The sequence below is a fragment of the Hibiscus syriacus genome, unplaced genomic scaffold (genome assembly GCF_006381635.1).
Source record: "Hibiscus syriacus cultivar Baekdansim isolate YM2019G1 unplaced genomic scaffold, ASM638163v2 tig00112261_pilon, whole genome shotgun sequence".
NCBI classification, from domain to species: domain Eukaryota; kingdom Viridiplantae; phylum Streptophyta; class Magnoliopsida; order Malvales; family Malvaceae; genus Hibiscus; species Hibiscus syriacus.
In genome coordinates this window covers 2027800-2052943 of record NW_024063289.1, presented here as the reverse complement: position 1 = coordinate 2052943, position 25144 = coordinate 2027800, and the positions used below count along the sequence as shown (strand labels likewise).

Genomic DNA, 25144 nt, shown 5'->3' with positions numbered 1-25144 from the left:
AACGTGGAGTCCCGAAAAAGCACAAAGCTTTATGTGAATAGACAAGAAAAACAACAAGCTCTAGATGGAAAACTTCAGTAGGGAACAAACCTAACAAAAATAAAGCAGTCAGCCGAAAGTTCTTGGGACAAGTCCACAAAATGACTCAATACTTGATAAGAGAAGTTGAGGCAGTAAGACATGATACCCAGTCAATGATCAGTGAAGCAAGGAGACTTGTCAACCTGCTTGAAACTGTCCAAAGTTTAGAAGATCTAGCTCAAGTGTACCTCTAAATTTTGTTTTTGGTCTCATTGTAGTAACACTTTTGTCCCAATGAAGTTTATTTATTATGGTACACTTTTTGGATCAATGCCTTGAAATCCTCGTGCATTCATCATTAATTCATACATTCATTATAAAAATATCAATGAATGATAAGTTTTATTTTTTTTACAGAGAAGGAAAAAAATATTAGACTCATCTTATCTATATAACACTTGACTCAAAGTTAGACAAATGGAAGCTAGACTCAAGGAGATCGAGGATAATTCACCAAACTACAAAAAGAAATGGAAGAAAACTACAAAAACACTCTGGACACCATTGCAAGGAATTTGAGTGGCTTGGTCGACCAGATCATGGCCAGGATAGCTGGACTGAATTTCATCAACACTCCCGGGACGGGAGGATCTGAAGAATTTTTGACACCACCACCACCACCACTGAAGCTAATAATCAAACCCGAGGGTTTCTAAGGATACCCGGAGAACTCCTCTACCATGAAGCTGTAGGCTTCCTTGACCAATCCTCTACCAGACTTTGACGAAAAGGATAAGTCCAGAAATATGGAAGAGAAGATAAGTCATTTCGAAACAATATGAAAACTGTCAAGAGCGAAGAGAGTTTCTATGGCATTGAAGCTACAAAACTGATCCTGGTCCCAAATTTGGTCCTGCCTCCAAAATTCAAAGTTTCAAACTTTGAAAAGTTCGATGGAGATAGTTTTTCCACAGAAACAATTTTTGTCTCACTCTAAACAGTTTCTCTTGAAATAAAAATTTCATCTCACTGGAGATATTTTCCCTTGAAAATTTTTCATCTCAAATGAGACAGTGATATGGGCAGAGGGGCATCTATTTCATATAATTATGTTGTATTAAAATTCAAAGTTATCCTTACTATCATACCTATTTGGACGCCACCCTTTAGCAAGTCAACATCAAGATCCTCTATATAATTTTCAATTTGTTGCATTCTCGTATGTCTAGCCACCATGTCCCTAAAGGATAGCTTGGGAGGTTGTTTGATAGGTTTCTCTACCGTCCTCACTTCCTGACTCTTCGACACCTGAGACGAGGCCTCCCCTATTTATCATCCATTATTGTGTCGCTTCCATCAACCTCTATACCATTCACTCAACCATCATTCGTCGTAATCAGACATCCCTCATTCCTCGGCTTCTTCCCCAACGGTGTATCGTCATTTAACGTTTCCTGCACGGGATGTTCCAGACTTACCGTCGAAACGCTCCGGACTGCTCCATCTGGTGGACGGCCAGTTAGGATGATAGTAAGTAGAGGTGCACAAAAAATCCGAATATCCGATTTTGCGCAAAAAATATCCGAAACCAGATTTGGGAAAAACCAATTTTTTTAACCGGATCAGATTTTTTTAAACCAGTTATTTTAACCGGTTTGGAAAAAAAACCTAGACCGATTTTTTTACCGGATAAAAAATCGGTTTGAAAAAAACCGGTTAAAAATCCGATATTTATCCAAAAATATCGGCATGGGTTTAAAAAACTAGTCGTTGGGGGGTTTTGTGACCGTTTTTAACCTTTATTTCTTTAAAAAATTACCATTTTACCACCCTAAACATGTATAAATAGGTTGGAGATGTATTTAGTTGATTACAACTTTCTCAAATCTTATTACACAACACCTAAACATCTCTCAAATCTTATTTTTGTAATTTTTTGTTCGTCATGAGTAAAACGGCTGAATCTTCCGTCGGGGGGAAACCTTGAAGTCGTGAGAGTGATCGAACACATTCGAAACAAAGATATTTGGGATCACTACGATTTATGTGAGATGTCAAATGGCTCGAGGAGGGCACGTTGTAAACTTTGTCTAAAGTTGCTTGCACTGGAAGGAAATACAACGTTGAAGAACCATTTGACAAAATCATGCAAGGCACTTCGCTCAAGATCGGATCCAAGTCAATCGAATCTTACACCGTAAGGTGGTGTTTTTGTTTACGACAATGAAAAATTACGAGAAGCGTTTATAAAGTTCGTGATTACAAAAGCATTTTCATTCGACCACTTTGATGATAAAGATTTCACGGCAACAATTCAACAACTAATGCAACCACGTTATACTCAAGTAAGTCGTACTACCCTTAAAAGAGATGCTATAAAAATGTGGCGTACGGCGAGGGAAAAAATGATTTTAGGATTCCAAGAACATCGTTATGGTGTGTCGCTTACATGTGACGTTTGGAGTTCTCTTCATAATACCGGAAATTCTTTTTTAGCCGTTACGGCACATTGGAAATTGTAAGTTTTTAAGTATTTGAATTTATCGAACTTGGAAGTTTTTAAGTATTTGAATTTATCGAACTTGAAAATATTTAAATATTTCAATTATCGTAAACTTTGTTGCAATTGATGACGATGTAATTTTAATAATATTAAAATCAGTTTTTTTATAATCGGTTTTTTAAAAAAACCAATTTTTTTCAAACCGAAATCGGTTACACCGGTTAGGATATTCGGCCCTCCAAACCGGTTAGAATCCGAACCGGTTATTTTATAAACCGGTTTTTTGTGTATGGGAAAAAACCAGATCGGTTTAACCGATCCGGATCGGATTGAAATCCGGCTTCTGTGCATGTCTAATAGTAAGGGCGACAGAAGGGTTTCCTGGATTTTCGGAGGTTTCCATAGGGTTTTAAAATTTTGTTTCTTATGTTATGTACTGATTCATTTATAATAATAAAAGTTTTAATATGATACAGAAGCAGATCCGATATGTTTTAAGTTGGGTTAGGCAAGAAAAAGAGAAAGACGGGCTATGATGGAGATGGAATATAATGGGCTCATTATCTCTGCTTCATCTCCATTACAATTCTGTCGAATGATTTCTCGGGCCCACCAATTTCTTGCTTCTTTCCAAAATTTATGAAACTATCATGCTATCACACGTGGCATTGTTCGATATCAGAACACCTGCCCTGATTTAATTTAGTTTGTTAAGAGAGGCCAAAATCGTCAATAGCAAATTGAAAAAAGAAAAAGGAAAAGGCTCCGAGATCAGAACAGACCCCGAAACCGAGTATTTCATTCGTTTCCAAGCAACACAAGTTTTAGGGTTTTTGAATTCGATCCCCTTTGACAATGGCGGCGATTTACAGTCTTTACGTAATCAACAAATCAGGAGGTTTGATCTTTTACAAGGTATCGTTTCTTTCAAACATTTTATGTTTGTTCCTTGAGAGCGTTTGGTAAAGTTTTTCTTTCTTCTTCTTTTCAAGGATTATGGATCGAAGGGACGCATGGACACGAATGATAGCTTGAGGGTGGCTAGTTTATGGCATTCGATGCACGCGATCTCACAGCAGCTATCGCCTACCACTGGTTGTACGGGAATTGAGCTACTTGAGGCCGATACATTTGATCTCCATTGTTTTCAATCTCTTACTGGTAAGTGTCTTTTTGAAATATCAATTATATATCTTTATTAATGGAAAATTTTGAAGCGCCAAAGCAGAATCGGAAGAAACTGATCTGCAGATCTGATTCTTCCACTCGGTTGACTGAAAGTTGTAGACTAGAATTGTGCGGTTATTCTTTGAATGCTCCAAGATTCGATAAAGGAAATTATTATTGCTCTTTTCCCTCTAAAATATGGATATTGGTGGTTTTGTATCATGTAAGATGATGAATCGAAAATGAAAATTTGTGGCTAATTTACTTGAATATATAAAATATAGAAAGCTCGACTAATATGTATCAAACGCAGTTGGCAAAGCTTGCTTTCCACTTTCTTGAAGCTTGAAACCATAGTACTAGAACTGTTGCCAGTGAAATACTCAGTAATTTAATTCTATATTGCTTTAACTTGAAGATGGGATGTCAAGATCGGATTATCTATTGCCTGATTGTGCCATTAGGGACAGACTAAGTCTTACCAATTAGAAGGAAAAACCTGTTATATCCGGTTGTGCCATTAATGATAAGTTCAACCCTTGAGACTGTATTATCGTAAAAATCACCATACCTGAAGGGTTGTTTACTCATTACCCCTTGTTAGTCTCGTGGCAATTTATGCAGGATGATTTTCTCGTTCTTGCATTTAACACGGGTTGGCATTTTACGAACATGGTTTGGTTGGGAGTTAGTGTCATGTGCAAGTTTTCTGAAACCATGTTTTTGTAGACAACTAAACAGTATGTTCTCTATAGTGTTGATTTTGGAAATATGTTTGTTATGATTTACAGGGACAAAGTTCTTTGTGGTTTGTGAACCTGGGACACAGAACATGGAGGATCTCTTGAAAGCTGTCTATGAGCTCTACACAGATTATGTTTTGAAGAATCCCTTCTATGAGATGGAGATGCCTATACGATGCGAACTCTTTGACATCAACCTTACACGGGCAATACAAAAGGATCGCGTTGCACTTTTGGGACGGTAAACTGTCCTGGAACCTTCAACTCACCATCTGTTATTTTCGTCCTCACTCTCGATGGAAGATAAATGTCAAAGTTTGTATTGGCCTTTTTAGTGAGATATCGTCAGACTCCCTTGCTTGGCTCATAATTTCTGTACCATATACAAACACATGATGTTGTGGCTTGTGGGTAGGGGTACAAAAATCCGAATATCCGATTTTGCGAAAAAAATATCCGAAACCGGATTTGGGAAAAACCGGTTTTTTTTAACCGGATCGGATTTTTTTAAACCGGTTATTTTAACCGGTTTGGAGAAAAAAACCCAGACCGGTTTTTTTACCGGATAAAAAACCGGTTTGAAAAAAACCGGTTAAAAAATCGGTTTTTATCCGAAAAAAAACCCGGTCTGGGTTTAAAAAACTAGCCGTTAATATAGCCGTTTGTGACGTTTTTGACCGTTTTTTTCTTTAAAAAATTACCATTTTACCACCCTAAACATGTATAAATAGGTTGGGGATGTATTTGGTTGATTACAACTTTCTCAAATCTTATTACACAACATTTAAACATCTCTCAAATCTTAGTTTTGTAATTTTTTGTTCATCATGAGTAACACTGCTGAATCTTCCGTCGGGGGAAACCTTGAAGTCGTGAGAGTGATCGAACACACTCGAAACAAAGATATTTGGGTTCACTACGATTTATGTGAGATGTCAAATGGCTCGAGGAGGGCGCGTTGTAAACTTTGTTTAAAGTTTCTTGCATCGGAAGGAAACACAACGTTGAAGAACCATTTGACAAAATCATGCAAGGCACTTCGCTCAAGATCGGATCCTAGTCAATCGAATCTTACACCGCAAGGTGGTGTTTTTGTTTACGACAACGAAAAATTACGAGAAGCGTTTACAAAGTTCGTGATTACAAAAGCATTGCCGTTCGACCACTTTGATGATGAAGATTTTACGACAACAATTCAACAACTAATGCAACCACGTTATACTCAAGTAAGTCGTACTACCCTTAGAAGAGATGCTATAAAAATGTGGCGTACGGTGAGGGAAAAAATGATTTTAGGATTCCAAGAACACCGTTATGGTGTGTCGTTTACATGTGACGTTTAGAGTTCCCCTCATAATACCGGAAATTCTTTTTTAGCCGTTACGTCACATTGGTTAGATCAAGATAATTGGCAAATGATGAAAAGAACAATCGCGTTTGAATTATTCGGTGAGCCGCATACCGGTGCTAATTTATTTACACTTTTAAAACGGGTAATTTGTCTTTATAAATTAGAAAATAAAGTTTTTTCTATATCCTTTGATAATGCATCGAATAATACAAACGCGGTTCCAAGATTGAAAATATTACTTTCACTGATTTTAGACGGTGCATTTTTTCATACCCGTTGCGTTGCACACATAATTAATTTATCCGTCCAAGCCGGTTTGGAGGTTATGAGCCAATTAGATTAGAATTTAAAACAATGATAAAATCGATTCTTTGTAACAACAATAAAAGACTAAATGATTATAAACGATTTTGTAAGTTTGTTAATAAAAAAGCTTTGGGTCCTAATTTAAATTGTCCAACTCGTTGGAACTCAACTTGGATGATGATGCATACTGCCTTAAGGCAAAGGGAAACATTGCAAACATTTCACGATCGACTTTTCGAGAGGGGTCATGTCCCAAACATTTATCCGGATTCGAGTTGGGAAACTATAGCCAAAATAACCGATTTGCTTGAGGTTTTTAAAAATGCAACAACTTTTTTATCCGGTGTTTATTACCCTACTAGCCCGTTGGTTCTTAATCAAATATTTTGTTGGCTACCCGACTAAATGACTTTGAATTTGAAACCGAAGTTTTTCAAGAAATTGGCTTTGCAATGAAGGAAAAATTTTAAAATATTTTAAGGAGATTCCCCCCATTTTTACTTGTGCCGCCGCTTTAAACCCAACGTTAAATGTTGGTGGGGTTGAAACACTAATTGAAAAATTGCGTTTGCTTTTAATCTAACCGATGATGAACCCAACTTTGTCCAAAACCAAATAAATTATTTTAACAAATGTTTTGGAGACATGTTTGCAATTTATTTAACTAAATACAGATCAAGTAGTGTAATACACGATCAAATGAGAATGAATGCGGAATCATCTAGTAGACGTCCAAGTAACATAAATTTGAATCTTTTTAACACTCTTGTAAATTCCCAATCCAAACGATCACGTACTACCACCCCAAGTAGCGAGTTGGGAAATTACATGTCATGCGATTTTCTATCAAAATGACATTTGAAGAGTTTGAAAGTTTAGATATTTTGGCTTGGTGGAAAGAAAAGGAAGCACAATTTCCGATTCTAGCCGCCATGGCCCGTGATTTACTAACCGTCCAAGCTTCTACGGTAGCTTCGGAATCCGCTTTTTCTGTTAGTGGCAGAGTTATATCACAACGGAGATCAAGACTAAGTCCCGAGTCGGTGGAAGTATGCATTTGTTTAAAGGATTATTTGGATGGAGCGGCTCGTAAGCAACATATCACCACCTAGAAGATGCAATTGACGCGATTTGGAAGCAAACTTACACATTGAAGAAGTCGAACTTGGAATATCCCCTCCAAACGAAGAAGGCGGAGATGATGAAGAAGAGATGGCAATGTAGTTATTTTATAACTTTATTTCAATTATCGTAAACTTTGTTTCAATTATCGAACTTGAAGTTTTTAAGTATTTGAATTTATCGAACTTGGAAGTTTTTAAGTATTTGAATTTATCAAACTTGGAAGTATTTAAGTATTTCAATTATGTTGAGTTAATTAAGTATTTCAATTAAGTATTTGAATTTATCGAACTTGAGGTTTGATGCTTTCTCTTTGATTCTCTCTTGATTCTAGTTGCTTGATGTTTCTTGTCTTTGATCAATGGCTTCTAAGCTTGCTTAAATACACCTTGAATCACTTCTGAACGTTAGTGATAATTAATGAAGATAATATAGCCGTTTAAGTGTGAAAACATTTAATAAAAATGCTTGGAGCATGGGGAATCGGTACCCTCTCATAGGGAATCGGTTCCCTAAGTGTAAAATTCAAATATTTCGACCGTTGAATAGGGGGAATCGGTACCCCTATGGGGGAATCGGTTCCCTCCGAGCATTCTGGAAATCTCGGAGCCAAACCATTCAGTGAGGAATCGGTATCCCCTTGGGGGGGAATCGGTTCCCTATGAGCAATCTGGAATATTAAAATCGATTTTTTTATAACCGGTTTTTTAAAAAAACCGATTTTTTTAAAACCGAAACCGGTTACACCGGTTAGGATATCCGGCCCTCCAAACCGGTTAGAAACCGAACCGATTATTTTATAAACCCGGATTTTTTTTCTATGGGAAAAAACCGGATCGGATAAAAACCGATCCGGATCGGATTGAAATCCGAATTATGTGCAACCCTACTTGTGGGTAGCTGATTTTTCGATTTAACAGTTATAAATTTAATGAAAAATCCTGTTACAGGCTTGTTCTCCAGTTATTCGTTCATTATTGTCGACAATCTTTATTTAAAAATGTTACAGCAGGAGACATCTCTTACAAATGTTCATAGTGAATCGTTTTGTTATCACTTTATTGGAGGTGAAAACAGAGTTGTTATGTCGTCGGATTCCGATAACGGCTTAGAAAGAAAGATATGGTCTTATTAAATAGCTTTAAAAAGATATTCATCTCAAAATATCATATGGACTACAACAAACTGAAGATTCTGACACTTTCAAATGAGCTTTAGTTACATTGGCATACAAAGACCATATGCTAAGCACAATATCATTTTCATACAAAACATAAACATGTATCCTTCATTTTTTTTTCACTCATGATGGTATGATACATAGCAAATCCCAGACCAAATTCATGCATGCTCTTAAACCCGAGCTTGATGAATTTCAGAGCTAAATTTAAAAAGTTTAACCCGAAAGAACTGTGCACAACTCTGTTGTTGTTTCCTGCCTAAATCCCAGAAACAATTCAAATGGATGTTCAAATAAGAAAGCAAAATGCAGCTGCAACACAAGGTTTCATCTAAACAGAAAGTGGTGAAGCAGAAGGCTTCGGTTAAGAGGTTGGTTTACCACTGGGGTGGTTGTGACCATTTCTGCGGCGCTCTTTCTGGTTTCTTTTTGGCATCTCACGCCGCTCCTGAAGCTTCTCGAGTGACGTTACAACTTCATCCATGCTTGGCCTGCACTTGGGTTCTACAGCCAAGCACTGGAGCGCAAGGTTAGCGACTTCTTGCGCCCGATTCAGTGAATACTGACCTTGGAGACGAGTGTCTATTACACGGAATATCCTCCGTTTGTTGATCATGTAAGGTTTCGCCCAATCCACCAGATTGTGCTCTCCAGATGGCCTGTTATTGTCTATAGCTGGTCGACCCGATAACATTTCTAGTAGAACAACTCCAAAGCTGTATATGTCACTCTTGGCAGTCAAATGACCTTTCCAATAGAAAAATTCAAATTGATATCAGTACTCACAGTTCATCAACTTCATTTCATATGATCCAATACAAAGAGCTAAATGCAATGGGACTGAACCAAATATTTACAGAAAACAGAGATAGGAGCATTACCTGTGGCTAGATACTCTGGAGCAGCATATCCATAGGTTCCCATGACCCTAGTGGAAACATGGCTTTTGTCACCAGTTGGTCCGTCCCTAGCTAACCCGAAATCGGAGAGTTTTGCATTGTAATTCTGCTAATATCGAATGAAACAACGGTATTTAGCACATAAGCAAAACGGATTCACCATGCCACAGAAATATTTAGGAAAATATTAGTTAAGTTACATACTGAATCTAGCAAGATATTCGAAGTTTTAAAGTCGCGATATATGACTTGTGTTTTGGCATTGTGAAGGAAAGCGAGTCCTTTGGCAGCACCGAGCGCAATCTTCATCCGGATGCGCCAAGAAAGTGGCGGAACATGCGACCCCCCTGTTTCAAGATTAAATTAGGTTGCAGTAGATGGAGACATATTCTTTCACAGCAGTCTATGAATCAAATGAATGTTTCAGACTTTCAGCAATGTAGGAAGCTCACTCCTAAATAAATGATTCTCCATGCTACCCCGAACCATGAACTCGTATGCCAGAAGCCGGTGCTCGTCCTCTAAGCAGTAACCAATCAACTTCACAAGATTAGGGTGATGCAGTTGTCCAAGATAGTTGATTTCAGCCTGTAAACCAAAATACAAAAGCAATAAAATCATACCATCCTAAGAGAATCATCCAAAATGTATTTATCATATCATAATTTCACCAAACTTAAGATTATTACAATCGTATTAGATCAGTTTCTTGTCTGAATGCACTAACCAGCCATTCTTTGTGACCCTGAAATCCTTCTTGGTTGAGCCTTTTAACAGCAATGATTATGCCAGTACCAGGCTTGGTAGGTTTGAGTGAATGTTCATCGATCCATCCTTTGAAGACGGAACCGAATCCGCCTTCTCCTAGGACACTGTCTGGCCTGAAGTTTCTGGTGGCCGTCCTGAGCTCACTGAAAGTGAAGGTCTTTAAATTGAAAGACTGTAAAATCTCAACTTCACTCCGGGGAGTTTGTGGAATAGAAGCTGAAGACTCCTTGCTGCTTGAACAACTTAAATTGTTTCCATTTCTGCTGGCATTACTCGAAATACCTGCATGTACACAATAATTAATTTCACATAAAGTTCCATGATAGAGTTTGAGCTTGTAAGTGATTATCAGATTTTGATTAGAAAACAAAATGACACGCTCAAAACACAAATGGAAATCAAGTTCTTTACATTGATTTTTAGAAAACCAAAGGCATGCATGTTCATCTTAAACCAACAAAACATCAGCAAACTCACCTGTGCTAGGACTGACAGACTTGATGCGATGGCTCAAGCAAGCTCCCATCAAACCAGAATAAAACTCAGATCTTTATTTCTCTCAAAATTTCCCCCTCCCCCCTTTGTTTTCTCTTACAAAGGCCAAATATTCCCAAAAAGAAACACAACCACCAGAAAAGAGAAAAGAAATCGATAAAGATTATCCCTTTTTGGTTCAGTTTTTCAAAGATGGGTTTCGCATGGGATGATGAGGAGGAGGAAAGATCATCATCAAATCCAACAAGTAAAAGACTAAAACACACACAAAAAAAAAAAGGTTACCTTGCTATTGGATTTTCCTTCCCACCTTCCTTTCTACCATTATGAGTAGCCTTTTTGGACCTCAGCCAACGAAACACTGTAGACCGTTGACTTGTTCTTTTGCTTCATTTTGTCTGTTTTCCCTCAAGAAATCACCATGTGCCCCAAGACAATAATAATAATAATAAAAATAATAATAATAATATTATTACTATTATTTTTATTATTTCTTTTTACATTTTCCACCAATCCATAAAAAGCCAAAAACAGTTTAGAAAACAACTTGAAACTTGCATGAAAAATAAAATAAAAATCAAGGGTTTAGAGAGAGAGAGAGAGAGAGAGAGAGAGAGAGAGAGAGAGGTTTAATATAGTAATCAAACTTGGTTTTTTTCATATTCATGCTCTTGATTCTCAGTGATTTAGTCCAGCTCTGCACCGTTGGATTTTACATTAAAAATTTGATACTTTGCCAATGTGATCAATTCCATGTTCTTGTTTGCATATGCGCCATGGGAGGATCTTCCACAGTTGGCTTGTTTGTCATCATTGTTTATTAGTCAATTATTTTTACCGTTCTCTCACATGTTAAGGCTAGGACAATTATTCAGTCATCATGAAGCTTATTTTTATGGATAAACATGTCATTTGTAGTTAAAAAATAATAATCCCGGATAAAGATCTTTCAAATAAAAATGGGCAGATGCGTGTATCGGGCAAATAAATGAATAACATCACTTTCTCCGTGCACCTCAATATTTTAAATCCTTTCATATTTTCTAATATATATATATATATATCCTATTCTAAAGTTTCGTCTTGATTAATTTGTGGATAAGTCTCTCAATAGAGATTTTCTGCATACACAAGGGACCAGTGACATATATAGAAATTTAAGAATGTAGTCTAAAATTTTAATTTTTTTCTTAAAAATAATGGGTATGCTAAAATTGATTTTTTTCTTTTTTCCTTAACACATTTAGTTAAATTTAACCACTTTTCCAAAATAATGGAGATGCACTTGGTCCCTATGGAGGCTTAGTACATCCGCCACTACAAGAGACTCGAACTTGAGACATTCCTTAAGCGATCTCAAGTTGTTTACCACTTGAATCAATCTCAGTTGATTTTTCTAATATATTTTTTATTTTGATAGGCTGCTATTTTTTCGGTGTTATCAATCTCAAGTTAATGTTTGAGTTTTTCAATCATCTCTAGAGCAAGCTTTCAATTTTACATCTCTCTCTTAGGTATCTCTCTTAGGTTATATGAGTTAATACTTTCTAGGAGTAAAATTTTTCCCATCCGTATAGGTAGGAATTATTCAAAAAAAAAAATATTAATGATGAGCCTTTTAGTATCTATTTATTGAAAACACTCAATTATTTGAGAAAGATATTGGTACCTCTAGTATATATATGCTCGACATGAGACTTCAAAAGATAAAACCAAATTTTTTAACCATTTAAGTATTGATTTGTGAAAACAACACTAAATAGCTTAAGTGGGCAATTTGACAGCTGTCGTTTTGATGTCAAAATAAATTTCTTCTTCTTAATTAATAAATAAAGGAAATACATAGTAAAGAGAAGTAAATGTCGATCCATAGGGACATAAAAAATTCCTAAATTTCGGTTTGAATTGCCTTAACCAGGTGTTATGCAGTAGATGAGATGGGTTATTGGTAAAAATGATTAAATAATAAAAAGTGATATAAAATAAAAATAAAGAAAATAAAGAATGTAAACTTGAAAATGAATATGGTAAAAACAACATCAAGTCTCGCTTTAACTCAATTTCCTTCGGATCATCGAATTAGATTTTCTCTTCGGGATTCACGTCGGTTACTTTATCTACAGGGACAATCCTTGCGACTTTTCTTTGTATACTGAATACCCAAGGCAATCTTTGATTCCGACTTCGAAAATTGATATGATCAACATCAATTGTCGTAGTTCAATAATCATTTAAGTTCGTGAAGACCGACTCAGATTTTTGTTTCAATAACTACTAATTTCGATCTCAATTCTCTCTTGGCAAGACAATCTCGCTAAGTGTGTTCTCAGGAAGTCGAATGTATTTTCAATAAGTCGATCATTCCTCCCACACATTTAATCGCAACAACATATTGACCAAAGTCAATCTTTGATTTTTGAAAATAAGCGCAGAGATTGAGAGAGATATTTCGAAGTTATTCTAGTGCTTTTCATTTCTCACGTTGGAATTGAGTCATCGCTTAAGCCCTTAGTTTATGAGAATATTATCTAAGCATGACAAAAGTCATACTTAGCATGTTTAAAAATAAAACTTAAATAAAATAAAAATGAAAACTTGAAAATAAATAAAAGAAATAACTTTATAAAACTAAAAATAAGAAGAAGAGTGAAATCTGAGTTGTGAGTTTATGCTTACCCCAAGAGGGTATTTATAGCATCTAAAACTTTAGAGATAAACATAGAAATTAAAATACAAATAATCCTAAAGATAATTCCAAATATTTTCTAAATTCAAACTTTAAAATTTAAAAATAAATCTCCTAAGATATCTCTTCCCGTCTACCTTCCAGAAGGCACTGACTAGATCTTCTAGAAAACTATTGTTGACTGGATCTTCTAGAAATTGGCACGTTAGACCGTGTCATGCCCATGTCTCCAGTCGTGACCAAATAATAAAAAAATACAATATGCGCTCATCTTACTGCAAATTATTGAAAATAAGATCCTGCACGAAAATAAACATAATACAACCAAATCAGCAACAATAAATCCATAAGAGCGAAGATTTAACAAACAAATATTATCGATTTAGAACACTCATTGGTGGACACCCATTTTTGTTAAGCCCATGTTAAAAAAACTAACAAAAAAAAAGAATATGTAAAAAAATAGTTTAAAAGAAATAAAAATAGAAAAGAAGAAATAAAAGAAATGGTTTTACCTTTTGGTGTTCAACAATTTAAGGCAATCAAAGAGTTAAATTAAAGATCTAAATGAGAAGCTTGAGGTAAAAGGAACCGGATTATTCAACGATGAACGATGGAGTTCATCATAAAGTAGACAGATGATTCTAACTCAGACGGGATTGTCTCAGGAAAAGCGGGTTAATATACGGCTAATATACGGCGTTACCAGATACATTAAAAGATATTTAACAAATTCGGTTTAGCGCTACCGGAAATGTTGACTAATAATAATGTAGTAGGTCTAAGTCATGAAGAAATATTAAAAAATTGTACAACCGGCAAACTTAACTTGTCGGTTCGTGTCGATCCAAATTAAAAATGTGTCGATCCAAAATGATATAACAGGTAAAACTATGACAAAACCGATATTGAAATGATAAAACCGGTAAAGCACTACCGGATACATTTAAAGTGTCAGTACTTTAATATAAGGATCGACACTTCGTGAATTTAAAAGAGAAGCAATTTTAAATCCTATAAAGTGTCGATACTTTTAAAAAATGTATCGATCCAAAACGATATACCAGGTAAAAATATGATAAAACCGATAACAAAATGATAAAACCAATAAAACGTTACCGGATATATTGAAAGTGTCGATACTTTATATAAGGATCGACACTTTGTGAATTTAAAAGAGAAGCAGTTTTAGCGCCTATAATGTGTCGATACTTTAAAAAAATATATCGATACACAACGATATAACAGGTAAAAATATGATAAAACCGGTATCAAAATGATAAAACCGGTAAAATGGTACCGGATATATTGAAAGTGTCGATACTTTCGTAAGTACGTGTAATAAACTATCGACACTTTCAAAGAAATAGGTAATTATCCTTTCGAAAGTATCGACACCTGACATAAAAGTATCGACATTTTTGTATTTGTATCGATTAAATATAAATAACATATCCGATGAAAATATAAAGGCCATATCTAAATATCCTCTGAAAATCGATAGAACGAACGAGTTTTTGAAATCGAAGCGTAATTGTTTCTGCATTTCAGAAGGCGTTTCTAAAGCGAAGTTTGTTTGTTGTTGATGCAGTCGAATCGAAAAGTATGTTGTCGAAACCCTAGTTTTTTATTATTACAGTAATCGCGAATATGGTTTTTATGTGTTGTTTGGGGTTTTGGAGTAAAGAAGCATTTGGGACCGATTGCAGGTAGAAGTGATATTGAAGGTAAAATATAAATGTCGATACTTTTATTAAATATTATAGGTTGAAAATGATATTATAGGTTGTATAAATGTGCCGACACATTTTGGTGTGGCCATTCAAATTCTTTTGAAGAAAACCTGATGTAAGGTACTTGTACCTTTTCAAATGATTGTGGATCTAGGAAGGAAGCAAAACAACCTGCAAAGTGAATGGCTCAAAGTAGATTGGTTAAGGGTGGTAGACGTATGGGTGAATTGGTAGGCTATTTAAATAATGAGTAATGGAAGCGGAAGATAGTTGATAAGGCTATGGTTATGGTGATGAAATAAAAAGGATGGTTGTGAGGATAGTATCTTGAAGAGATCTCAAAGAAGAACCAATGCTATATAGAGCAGAGACCCATTCTTTATATTGTTTCTTCAAGGGATGGTGTTAAGTACTTTGACCCACTAGTTATATGAACTAGGAACCAGAAGTATCAAGATGAAAGGAAGGGGTTGACGCCACAAGTATAAAATACTTGATAAGTCGATAAAAAGTCACCAGGACTTAAGAAGAGAATAATCTCACTTTAATTGAATAAAAGGTCTTTTACAAATGAAATAGGAAAGCCTATTTATAGTTTTTGAAGGGATTTGGCCGAATAGATACATGTTGGTTCGGCCAGCCCTTGTGCCTTCCTAAAATGACATGATTTTTGTGTGAAAATACATGACTTAATGCAAATACATGCTCTTGGCCGAATGTTTATGTGTTGGTTCGGCCCTAAGGATATTTTGAAAGCATTTGGAAGTTATTTGGGCGCCAAAATGAAGAGGAAAGAGTCTTTGGCCGAACAGCAAGCATCCCTTGGTGTTTTGGCGCCAATTTGATGTCACATGGTGTGCACATGCTTGAATGATGCACATGGCAGCCTACTTGAATGCACATAGGTCTTCTTGTTATGCTTTGATGAGGTTGCAACCATAGGATGATGTCTTGAAGTCCATGAAATAAAGATAGGCAACAATTAGGCGTGAATTAGCTTCCAACATGCATCTAGGTGACATGGCATCCATTGGGCATAGAGATGAACTAGCTTCAAGGTAAGCTATGAGTGTCTTGGTAGCTAACTAGGTGAGTTATAGCTTGATGAACTCAAGCTAGTTAGCTTTGGTCTTCTCAACTCCTCAGCTACTCTCCCAGCTACTTCCAGCTACCTCTAGTCCACTTTTCAGTAATTTGGTCCAAAGCTCTCCTCCAGCTAAGTTCAGCTACATGCTAGCTCCTCCAGCTAAGTTTAAGCTCCTTATGTGATGAAATGAGCTGCCATAATGTTCATGAGCTAGTGTGAGCTGTTGTGCTTGTCCTTTTAGCTAGCCAAGCTACCATAATATGCCTTGTTTGTGTTTTACCTATAGGAATCACCAAACAAATAAAATAAGCAATGTGTGAGCTCATTTAAGGTAAAATGCATGCTGCCGTGAGGTGTTTGAGTGATATGAGCTATGAATGCATGTCATGAGCTAAGTACATAATGATATAACATATGTAAGCTAATGTATAAGACCTAGGAGCTAGAATGAATGCACGTGAGCTAACAAATGAATGATTAAGCATTCTGCCATTTCACGAATGAATTGAATCATGCTTAAATGAATGCAAGACTAATATAACATACTTAACACACTTGAAATAACATTGTGCATCAATTATAAAGATGTGCATGAATATCATATAATATGGTATTCATAAATGATAAATGGAAACATGTAATAATAATATCCTAAGAAATGATATGTAATCATAACATATATTTGAATAATATTAAAAACATGATCAAATAAGCATAGGATAATAATGTGATAATAATTTATACTAACATGTGAATGCATGGTTATGATAGAATATAATGTATAAATGATATAATATAAGATAGGGTAAGGAAGAACTCCCTTAGAAGCAGTAGTTAAAAACGTCCATAGACCGATCAAGTCATGGAGAAAATTGGAGCTAGTTTGGATCGTATCATCCTCCCCTTCTTTAGAGCGATTTGTCCTCAAATCGAAGTAGTTTCTTATTGAAGACATTCTTAATGTAGAGAGATTGATTCCTCATGCTTTCCCCCAATAAATGATTTGCACGATGTTTAACCTCTTGGCTTCGAATCTGGTAACTCCATGTCTCCTTGAATCATCTATCCTTTGATCTCCATTGAAGTGGACGTATTTGATGCACCAATCAAATTCAAAATGAAAAATGATCTTATCATCATATATTACTTGGACAACACCACTTATACGAATCCAATTGCTACGAAAGAAATCAAAATTAGTAAATGAAAATCTAATAACAAAATGAGTAGAGTTAGCAAACCATGGTGGATGTTTAATTGGAACTGGTCGCTGAATTCTCCTAATAGTTGGCATTGCACTTGGGATGTCAATGATTCCATTTCTTAGCACTTCAAGTGACACCTTTAATTGGAAATTCAATGGTATAACCCTCAAAACATCAATAGACATGTCTTGTGAATCACAAAGAGTCACGCCTATTGGTTTTTCAAAGGTCACATCCTTTAGTCCTCCATAATTCATGATCCTGGATTCATCCTCCCGAAAAGATACATCTCTTGAATTGTCATGCAAAACAATAGGAAGAATAGATGGAAGAGAAAAGTTGGTTAAAATATGTTTCACTTTGCTTCTCTTCTCTACACTCATCAATTCCAACTTTTGTCACATCAATCTGATTTTTCGGTTGAACTTGTTGCTCTTGCAAGACTTCTTTTTCAGTTCTCTTCAAGGCTTTACTTTTCTGCCATTCTTCTATTCGAGATTTAAGTTGAGTTTGGTCTTCATGCACTAGATTTGGCATCATTGGCACCAATGTAATCTTCTTTTCATTATGGATGAATGAAAAGCGATTGGTGAAGCAATTATGTGTTGCTCGTTTATCAAACTGCCAAGGTCGACCAAAAGAAGGTGGCTCGAACTCATGGAGACAACATCGCACAAGACCTCATCTTCATATTTTCCAATTGAGAATGGTACAAGTACTTGCTCTATGACTTTTAACTTTCATCTTTGTTAAATCCTTGCAAAACATATGGCTTGGGATGTTTAAATGTTGCAAGTCCCAATTTCTCTATCGTATATGTGCTAGCTAGATTTGCACAACTTCCACTATCAATGGTTACAAGACATACTTTACCATTGCTTACATGGCAACGAGTATGAAATGTATTCACTCTTTGTTGTTCGCACTCCATGGAAGAAATTAAAATTTTGTTAGTGAAATAAAAAAAATGGAAAATGTGTAAAAGGACCTTACCAGAGTATACTCTCACAAAGCCTCACGAGTCACTCCAAGAAAACTTGATGTCACTCAATCCACTCGTGTTTGTACTCTAGGACTTTAATGGCTTTTACTTGTCCTCTTCTGATCTCACACACACTCCAGCCTTTTTTTTTTCTCAATTCTCTTGTCTCAAGTTCTAATGAACTTTTACTCAAGACTATATCGAGTAATTTCACTTGTTTGGCGTCGGCTGCAAATGGTTAGTAGGAATGGAAAGCAAATATAATTGAAAAAAAGGTGGCTTAGAAATTAGAAAGAAGAGAATGAAAGAGTTACTTACACAAGTCACTTCACAACCTTCTATCACCACAATCAATTTTAAAGGCTTACTTGAAAATGCTTGGTGATGAGAATTGTTGATGAGTGCTTCCAACTTTTCTTTCTTTTCTTTGCTTTTTTTTTCTTCTTTTCAAGTGCTTTGACTTTTGAGTCCTTCAATTTTCTTTGCTGATTTTTTTTCTTTTTGTTGTTGTTGCACGTTGCTTCTTCCACCAAAGCTCTGATTACCGCTTGATGTAAGGTACTTGTACCTTTTCAAATGATTGTGGATCTAGGAAGGAAGCAAAACAACCTGCAAAGTGAATGGCTCAAAGTAGATTGGTTAAGGGTGGTAGACGTATGGGTGAATTGGTAGGCTATTTAAATAATGAGTAATGGAAGCGGAAGATAGTTGATAAGGCTATGGTTATGGTGATGAAATAAAAGGATGGTTGTGAGGATAGTATCTTGAAGAGATCTCAAAGAAGAACCAATGCTATATAGAGCAGAGACCCATTCTTTATATTGTTTCTTCAAGGGATGGTGTTAAGTACTTTGACCCACTAGTTATATGAACTAGGAACCAGAAGTATCAAGATGAAAGGAAGGGGTTGACGCCACAAGTATAAAATACTTGATAAGTCGATAAAAAGTCACCAGGACTTAAGAAGAGAATAATCTCACTTTAATTGAATAAAAGGTCTTTTACAAATGAAATAGGAAAGCCTATTTATAGTTTTTGAAGGGATTTGGCCGAATAGATACATGTTGGTTCGGCCAGCCCTTGTGCCTTCCTAAAATGACATGATTTTTGTGTGAAAATACATGACTTAATGCAAATACATGCTCTTGGCCGAATGGTTATGTGTTGGTTCGGCCCTAAGGATATTTTGAAAGCATTTGGAAGTTATTTGGGCGCCAAAATGAAGAGGAAAGAGTCTTTGGCCGAACAGCAAGCATCCCTTGGTGTTTTGGCGCCAATTTGATGTCACATGGTGTGCACATGCTTGAATGATGCACATGGCAGCCTACTTGAACGCACATAGGTCTTCTTGTTATGCTTTGATGAGGTTGCAACCATAGGATGATGTCTTGAAGTCCATGGAATAAAGATAGGCAACAATTAGGCGTGAATTAGCTTCCAACATGCATCTAGGTGACATGGCATCCATTGGCAGCCTAGAGATAACTAGCTTCAAGGTAAGCTAGGTGAGTGTCTTGGTAGCTAACTAGGTGAGTTATAGCTTGATGAACTCAAGCTAGTTAGCTTTGGTCTTCTCAACTCCTCAGCTACTCTCCCAGCTACTTCCAGCTACCTCTAGTCCACTTTTCAGTAATTTGGTCCAAAGCTCTCCTCCAGCTAAGTTCAGCTACATGCTAGCTCCTCCAGCTAAGTTTAAGCTCTTATGTGATGAAATGAGCTGCCATAATGTTCATGAGCTAGTGTGAGCTGTTGTGCTTGTCCTTTTAGCTAGCCAAGCTACCATAATATGCCTTGTTTTGTGTTTTACATATAGGAATCACCAAACAAATAAAATAAGCAATGTGTGAGCTCATTTAAGGTAAAATGCATGTTGCCGTGAGGTGTTTGAGTGATATGAGCTATGAATGCATGTCATGAGCTAAGTACATAATGATATAACATATGTAAGCTAATGTATAAGACCTAGGAGCTAGAATGAATGCACGTGAGCTAACAAATGAATGATTAAGCATTCTGCCATTTCACGAATGAATTGAATCATGCTTAAATGAATGCAAGACTAATATAACATACTTAACACACTTGAAATAACATTGTGCATCAATTATAAAGATGTGAATGCATGAATATCATATAATATGGTATTCATAAATGATAAATGGAAATATGTAATAATAATATCCTAAGAAATGATATGTAATCATAACATATATTTGAATAATATTAAAAACATGATCAAATAAGCATAGGATAATAATGTGATAATAATTTATACTAACATGTGAATGCATGGTTATGATAGAATATAATGTATAAATGATATAATATAAGATAGGGTAAGGAAGAACTCCCTTAGAAGCAGTAGTTAAAAACGTCCATAGACCGATCAAGTCATGGAGAAAATTGGAGCTAGTTTGGATCGTATCAAAACCGTTTTACCACAAGAGTAGTTATCTATATTTGTATATTGAATAAAGTGTATGTAACAAAATAATTTGATTTGCGTAAACTGATATATGAAGGAAAAATGGAGTCAATGGGTTGGAAAATTGTTGGTGGCGCAGATGACTTTGAAATTGAGGTCGAGACTCGAAAGCAACCAAAGGGTGAATATATGTACTTCTAGTAAGTATCAATGTCTTTTTGTTATTATTGTTGAAATGGTAATTGGATTAAAGTATCGATAAACTTTAAATTGATTACAAATTTTAAATGTTGACAGTATGGCTGAATGCAAAAGGATGAAGGAAGATGGCACACAGAGCGGTTCGGTATGTAAAATGAAATTGACATTGAGTAGTATTTAGTGTTAATGTATTGATTAAGAAACGTTTATGTTTAATATTAGGTGACAAAAGATGTGAGGTCCAAATGGAATTCAATGAGTGATGCTGAAAAGGAACCTTACATCACACAGTCAAGGAATGATAGTAAAGAATACAAAGAACAGAGGAAAGCACATGAAAATAAGGTATTCATTAAACTTGTAAATACGCTGATACAAAATATATAAGAACTATAACATTATATTGTTAAAAAATGTATGAAGTGTCGACAAGATGCAACATTAAAAGGGTGAATTCATTAATTAAACACCTTAAGGAGAAGGGTCAGTTGAATGTGCTGGGAGAAATAGGTTTTGGATCGTTGGTAGGAGTATGGGATCGACCTATTCGGAGGGAATTGTGTCGATCCTTGATGGCGCAATTTGATGTCAGACAATGTATTGCTAAGTATGGTGATTTTTCATTTCCTCTCGGGATCCCATGTGCTGCAGCCGTATTGGGGGTAGAAAATGAAGGCAAAAGTGTTGTAGAAGTCTGTAAGAGTAAGGACTGGAAAGCACTTACCTCCAAATATGGTTTGAAGCAGAAGATGACATATGCTGAAATTGAAGAGTAAATAAAAAGTGGATCTTACGTTGGGGATGAGCTGAAGGCCAGAGTTCTATTATACCTTGTCGGTATCTTTCTTTGTCCAACGGGTCATACGTCAACGAACAAGGAACATATGAAGCTCATTTGCGATGAAGTCTTGAAGGGTGAATTCAATTGGGCTGAATATATCCATTCGAGATTGATTGAATCAATAATCACCTTTAAAAAGGGCAGCCAGAATACTCAAAGGGTATAGCATCAAAGGGCATAGCAATCTTAGAGGTAAATGAGTTGAAGAACTTTTTGTGTTTTTATATAAAAATAAATTTTATTATAAATGCAGGTTGCACTGTTTGATTTTTGGTCGGGCTGTGAGGCAGTGTCGGCTTATGAAAGAACTGGAGTGGCACGCATCCGTGCATGGGGGAAGGAAGAGGTGGTTAGAGTGATGGTGAAGTTGAAGTTGGATAGAGCGAAGAAGCAAGAAAGGGTAATAAATGTAATTAATAATATTAAGAATATAATCAATGTCTTAATATTGTAATTTAATTTTGAAGGTTATTGGCAAGGATGTAGAGGAGGCAGTGGAGGCAGAGGAGAAGAAATGAGAGATGGTTGTATTGGGGGATGACGGTGAGGGAAAACATAGTAACTTCGACATTTTGATGTCTGAATTGGCTGATATCAAAAAAATCCAATTTGATATCATGCAAAGATAATCAAGTCGAAGAGAAACTTGATAGAGTCGAAGAGAAACTTGAGAGAGTCGAAGATACACTTGAGAGGCATAAGGGGTAGTGGAAGGAAAAATAGATGGAGTGGTGAAAGAAGTAGAGGTGTTGAGGGGTGAAGTGGTGAAAGAAGTTGGGGTGTTAAGGGGTGATATTAAGATGGTGACGGGTGAAAATTTTGAGGGAGTGGTGAAGGAGGTTGTGGAATTGAGGAGTGAACTTACGGGGGTGAAGGGGGTGGTTGATAAATACTTGGATGAAGGAGATCAATTGAGGGTGAAATAAAAGAGATGAAGAGCTATGTAGAAAAAAATACGATGAACTGAAAAAATATGAAGAAGAAAAGAGTGAGGAGGAAGAAGAAGAGATGGAAGAAATGAGGAGGAAGGAAGTCGATGTCATTTATACACCGGAGAGTGTTATAGCAGCAGATTTGGATTCAGAATGTCCTGCACCCCAGAAGAATAACCAGAAGGTAAGTTGAATAAAAGAAAACTTAATTTGATTTTTATTATGTTGTTGTGACAAAATTTGTATGCAAAATTGTAGGTTGAAAAAGAGGATATTCCAAGCGGAATTGATGACATCGAAGCTGCAATTTGTGATTATTTATGGAATAGTGAGTTAGAATCAGAGTAAATGAAATATATTACTTTGTGAGTTATATTTAAATATTTCATGACAACATATTAATCCTAATGATTCATACAGATATTCTGTAATCTCAATGGGAAATCAATTCGCTAGTGTATACGACGTTGCAACGTTGAAGCCTACGGAATGGGTTGGCGGTGTGGTAAGTAGAAAGTAGAAAATATTAAAACTTATTGAATGTTCTGATTGTGTAATTAATTTGTTAGGTTATTGATTTGCTCGCCTGGACAGTATGCTACGATTCTCAGAAGTCACTCCGGAGGATTGGGTACCTTCCATACCACTTAGCGGTGAGTTAAATTAATAAATGGAGATAAGTAGTGTTATAGACGGTAAATTAATAATGTTTGTTGCGTAATTGCAGCAGCAGGCGTTGGATGCCAACAACAAAGAAAGTGTTGAGAGTATTGCTACCTTCTGGGGTCCCATACTGAATAACTATGTGAAATTCACCGACTGTGAGAAGGTAAGACACCATACCAATTGCAAATGATGTTTTCGGATGTAAAATGTTGAATTTTGACAAATTGGGTGTGAAATTTGTTGCAGATCATGATCTCAATAAACTACCATAATTCACATTGGTATCTGTTGGTGTTGGATATGGTAGATCGTGTTGCAACAATATTATGATAGTATGTTTACAACTGAAGCAGCTAAATAGAGAGTGAAGGATGCTAAGAGATTGGTATGTATATATGTATGAAAGGACATTATGTAAATTATAATGCATAATTTTTTTGGATCATAACTTCTTCTATTTTAATGCAGATTAAAATTTTAGATTTTTATAATAAGAAACGCATTTGGGTTGAATCCTGTGGATCTCTAGGAAAGTATCCCTTGAAAACTTTCAAATTTGTGGAGCATAAGAAGAATAAGCAATTGCATGGGTATGAGATGTTATCACAAATAGAAAGCTTAATTTATGCAGTATTCATCATAATTGACATGTGTGGTTTTCAAATTTTGTAACAGACATGATTGCGGCATGTATGTGATGATGTTGATGGAATCGATCGGTTCTACGGGGGCAACTGGTGATTTTGTAAGTGGAAAGAAAAATTCGTTTGTGGTAAAATTGTTAAAAGTCGTAGATTGAATGTTGTAGTTTACAATACTTAACGTTCTGACAATTTGAATATAGGTTGTTGGAGAGTGGGATTGATAATGATCTCGTAAGCCACAATCAAAATCAACGAACACAGGAGATAACAAAAGCTTCCATGATACATAAGAATAACAAAAGGATGCAATGATGTAAATGTAGGGTTAATTTTGTATAAGATTTATAATTTTGTATACGATTTATAATTTTGTATGTGAATATAATTATGAATGAGATGAGAAACGTTAGCAGTATGTTGTTGTACATGTTTCTTATACACATTAAGGGTCATGTTGATACTTTAAAGTAAAAGGCAAATTTACAATATGGCAAACAGGGTGCAACCATAAAGTGTCGATCCATATATAAAAAGTGTCGATCCCATAAACATCGAAACCCAAAAGTATAATGTAATAGGTAATTTTTCAATCTAATCGGTACAAGTATACCGGTTTTATGAGAGAATAGGTCAAAATAATGTATCGACACTTTTGTAGTTTGTGTCGATATTTTTGGTCCAGAATGAATGGAAAACAGGGTGCAACCATAAAGTGTCGATCCATATATAAAAAGTGTCGATCCCATAAACATCGAAACCCAAAAGTATAATGTAATATGTAATTTTCAATCTAACCGGTACAAGTATACCGGTTTTATGAGAGAATATGTCTAAATAATGTGTCAACACTTTTGTAGTTTGTGTCGATATTTTTGGTATAGAATGAATGGAAAACAGGGTGCAACAATAAAGTGTCGATCCATATATAAAAAGTGTCGATCCCATAAACATCGAAACCCATAAGTATAAAGTAATAGGTAATTTTTCAATCTAACCGGTACAAGTATACCGGTTTTATGAGAGAATAGGTCTAAATAATGTGTCGACACTTTTTTTAGTTTGTGTTGATATTTTTGGTCCAGAATGAATGGCAAACAGGGTGCAACAATAAAGTGTCGATCCATATATAAAAAGTGTCGATCCCATAAACATCGAAACCCATAAGTATAATGTAATAGGTAATTTTT

The 25144-nt window shown here is 35.7% G+C and overlaps 2 protein-coding genes across 2 annotated transcripts; one reads left to right on the top strand and one right to left on the bottom strand.

Moving 5' to 3' along the window:
- Window positions 1–3265: 3265 nt before the first annotated feature.
- LOC120176927 (trafficking protein particle complex subunit 4-like) lies at window positions 3266–4852 on the top strand. The gene is made up of 3 exons (XM_039183212.1): window positions 3266–3439; window positions 3517–3685; window positions 4483–4852. The coding sequence occupies exons 1-3, from the start codon at window positions 3380–3382 to the stop codon at window positions 4677–4679; spliced, it is 426 nt and encodes a 141-aa protein (XP_039039143.1). The 5' UTR covers window positions 3266–3379; the 3' UTR covers window positions 4680–4852.
- Window positions 4853–8367: 3515 nt separating this feature from the next.
- On the bottom strand, window positions 8368–10756 carry LOC120176960 (receptor-like cytoplasmic kinase 176). The gene is made up of 7 exons (XM_039183243.1): window positions 10538–10756; window positions 10020–10342; window positions 9745–9880; window positions 9497–9639; window positions 9275–9398; window positions 8715–9140; window positions 8368–8674 (listed from the first exon to the last, which is right to left on the bottom strand). Exons 1-6 carry the CDS (start codon window positions 10584–10586, stop codon window positions 8758–8760), a joined length of 1158 nt encoding a protein of 385 aa, XP_039039174.1. The 5' UTR covers window positions 10587–10756; the 3' UTR covers window positions 8368–8674; window positions 8715–8757.
- Between the last annotated feature and the right edge of the window lie 14388 nt (window positions 10757–25144).

Bases quoted from the DNA above. Each gene is read 5' to 3' on its own strand.
- LOC120176927 (XM_039183212.1), top strand. From the start codon at position 3,380: ATGGCGGCGATTTACAGTCTTTACGTAATCAACAAATCAGGAGGTTTG. The intron at 3,440-3,516 runs GTATCGTTTCTT...CTTCTTTTCAAG, and splicing joins GAGGTTTGATCTTTTACAAG to GATTATGGATCGAAGGGACG. The intron at 3,686-4,482 runs GTAAGTGTCTTT...TATGATTTACAG, and splicing joins TTGTTTTCAATCTCTTACTG to GGACAAAGTTCTTTGTGGTT.
- LOC120176960 (XM_039183243.1), bottom strand. From the start codon at position 10,586: ATGGGAGCTTGCTTGAGCCATCGCATCAAGTCTGTCAGTCCTAGCACA. The intron at 10,343-10,537 runs GTGAGTTTGCTG...GTGTACATGCAG, and splicing joins GTCTGTCAGTCCTAGCACAG to GTATTTCGAGTAATGCCAGC. The intron at 9,141-9,274 runs GTAATGCTCCTA...TCTATTGGAAAG, and splicing joins TCCAGAGTATCTAGCCACAG to GTCATTTGACTGCCAAGAGT.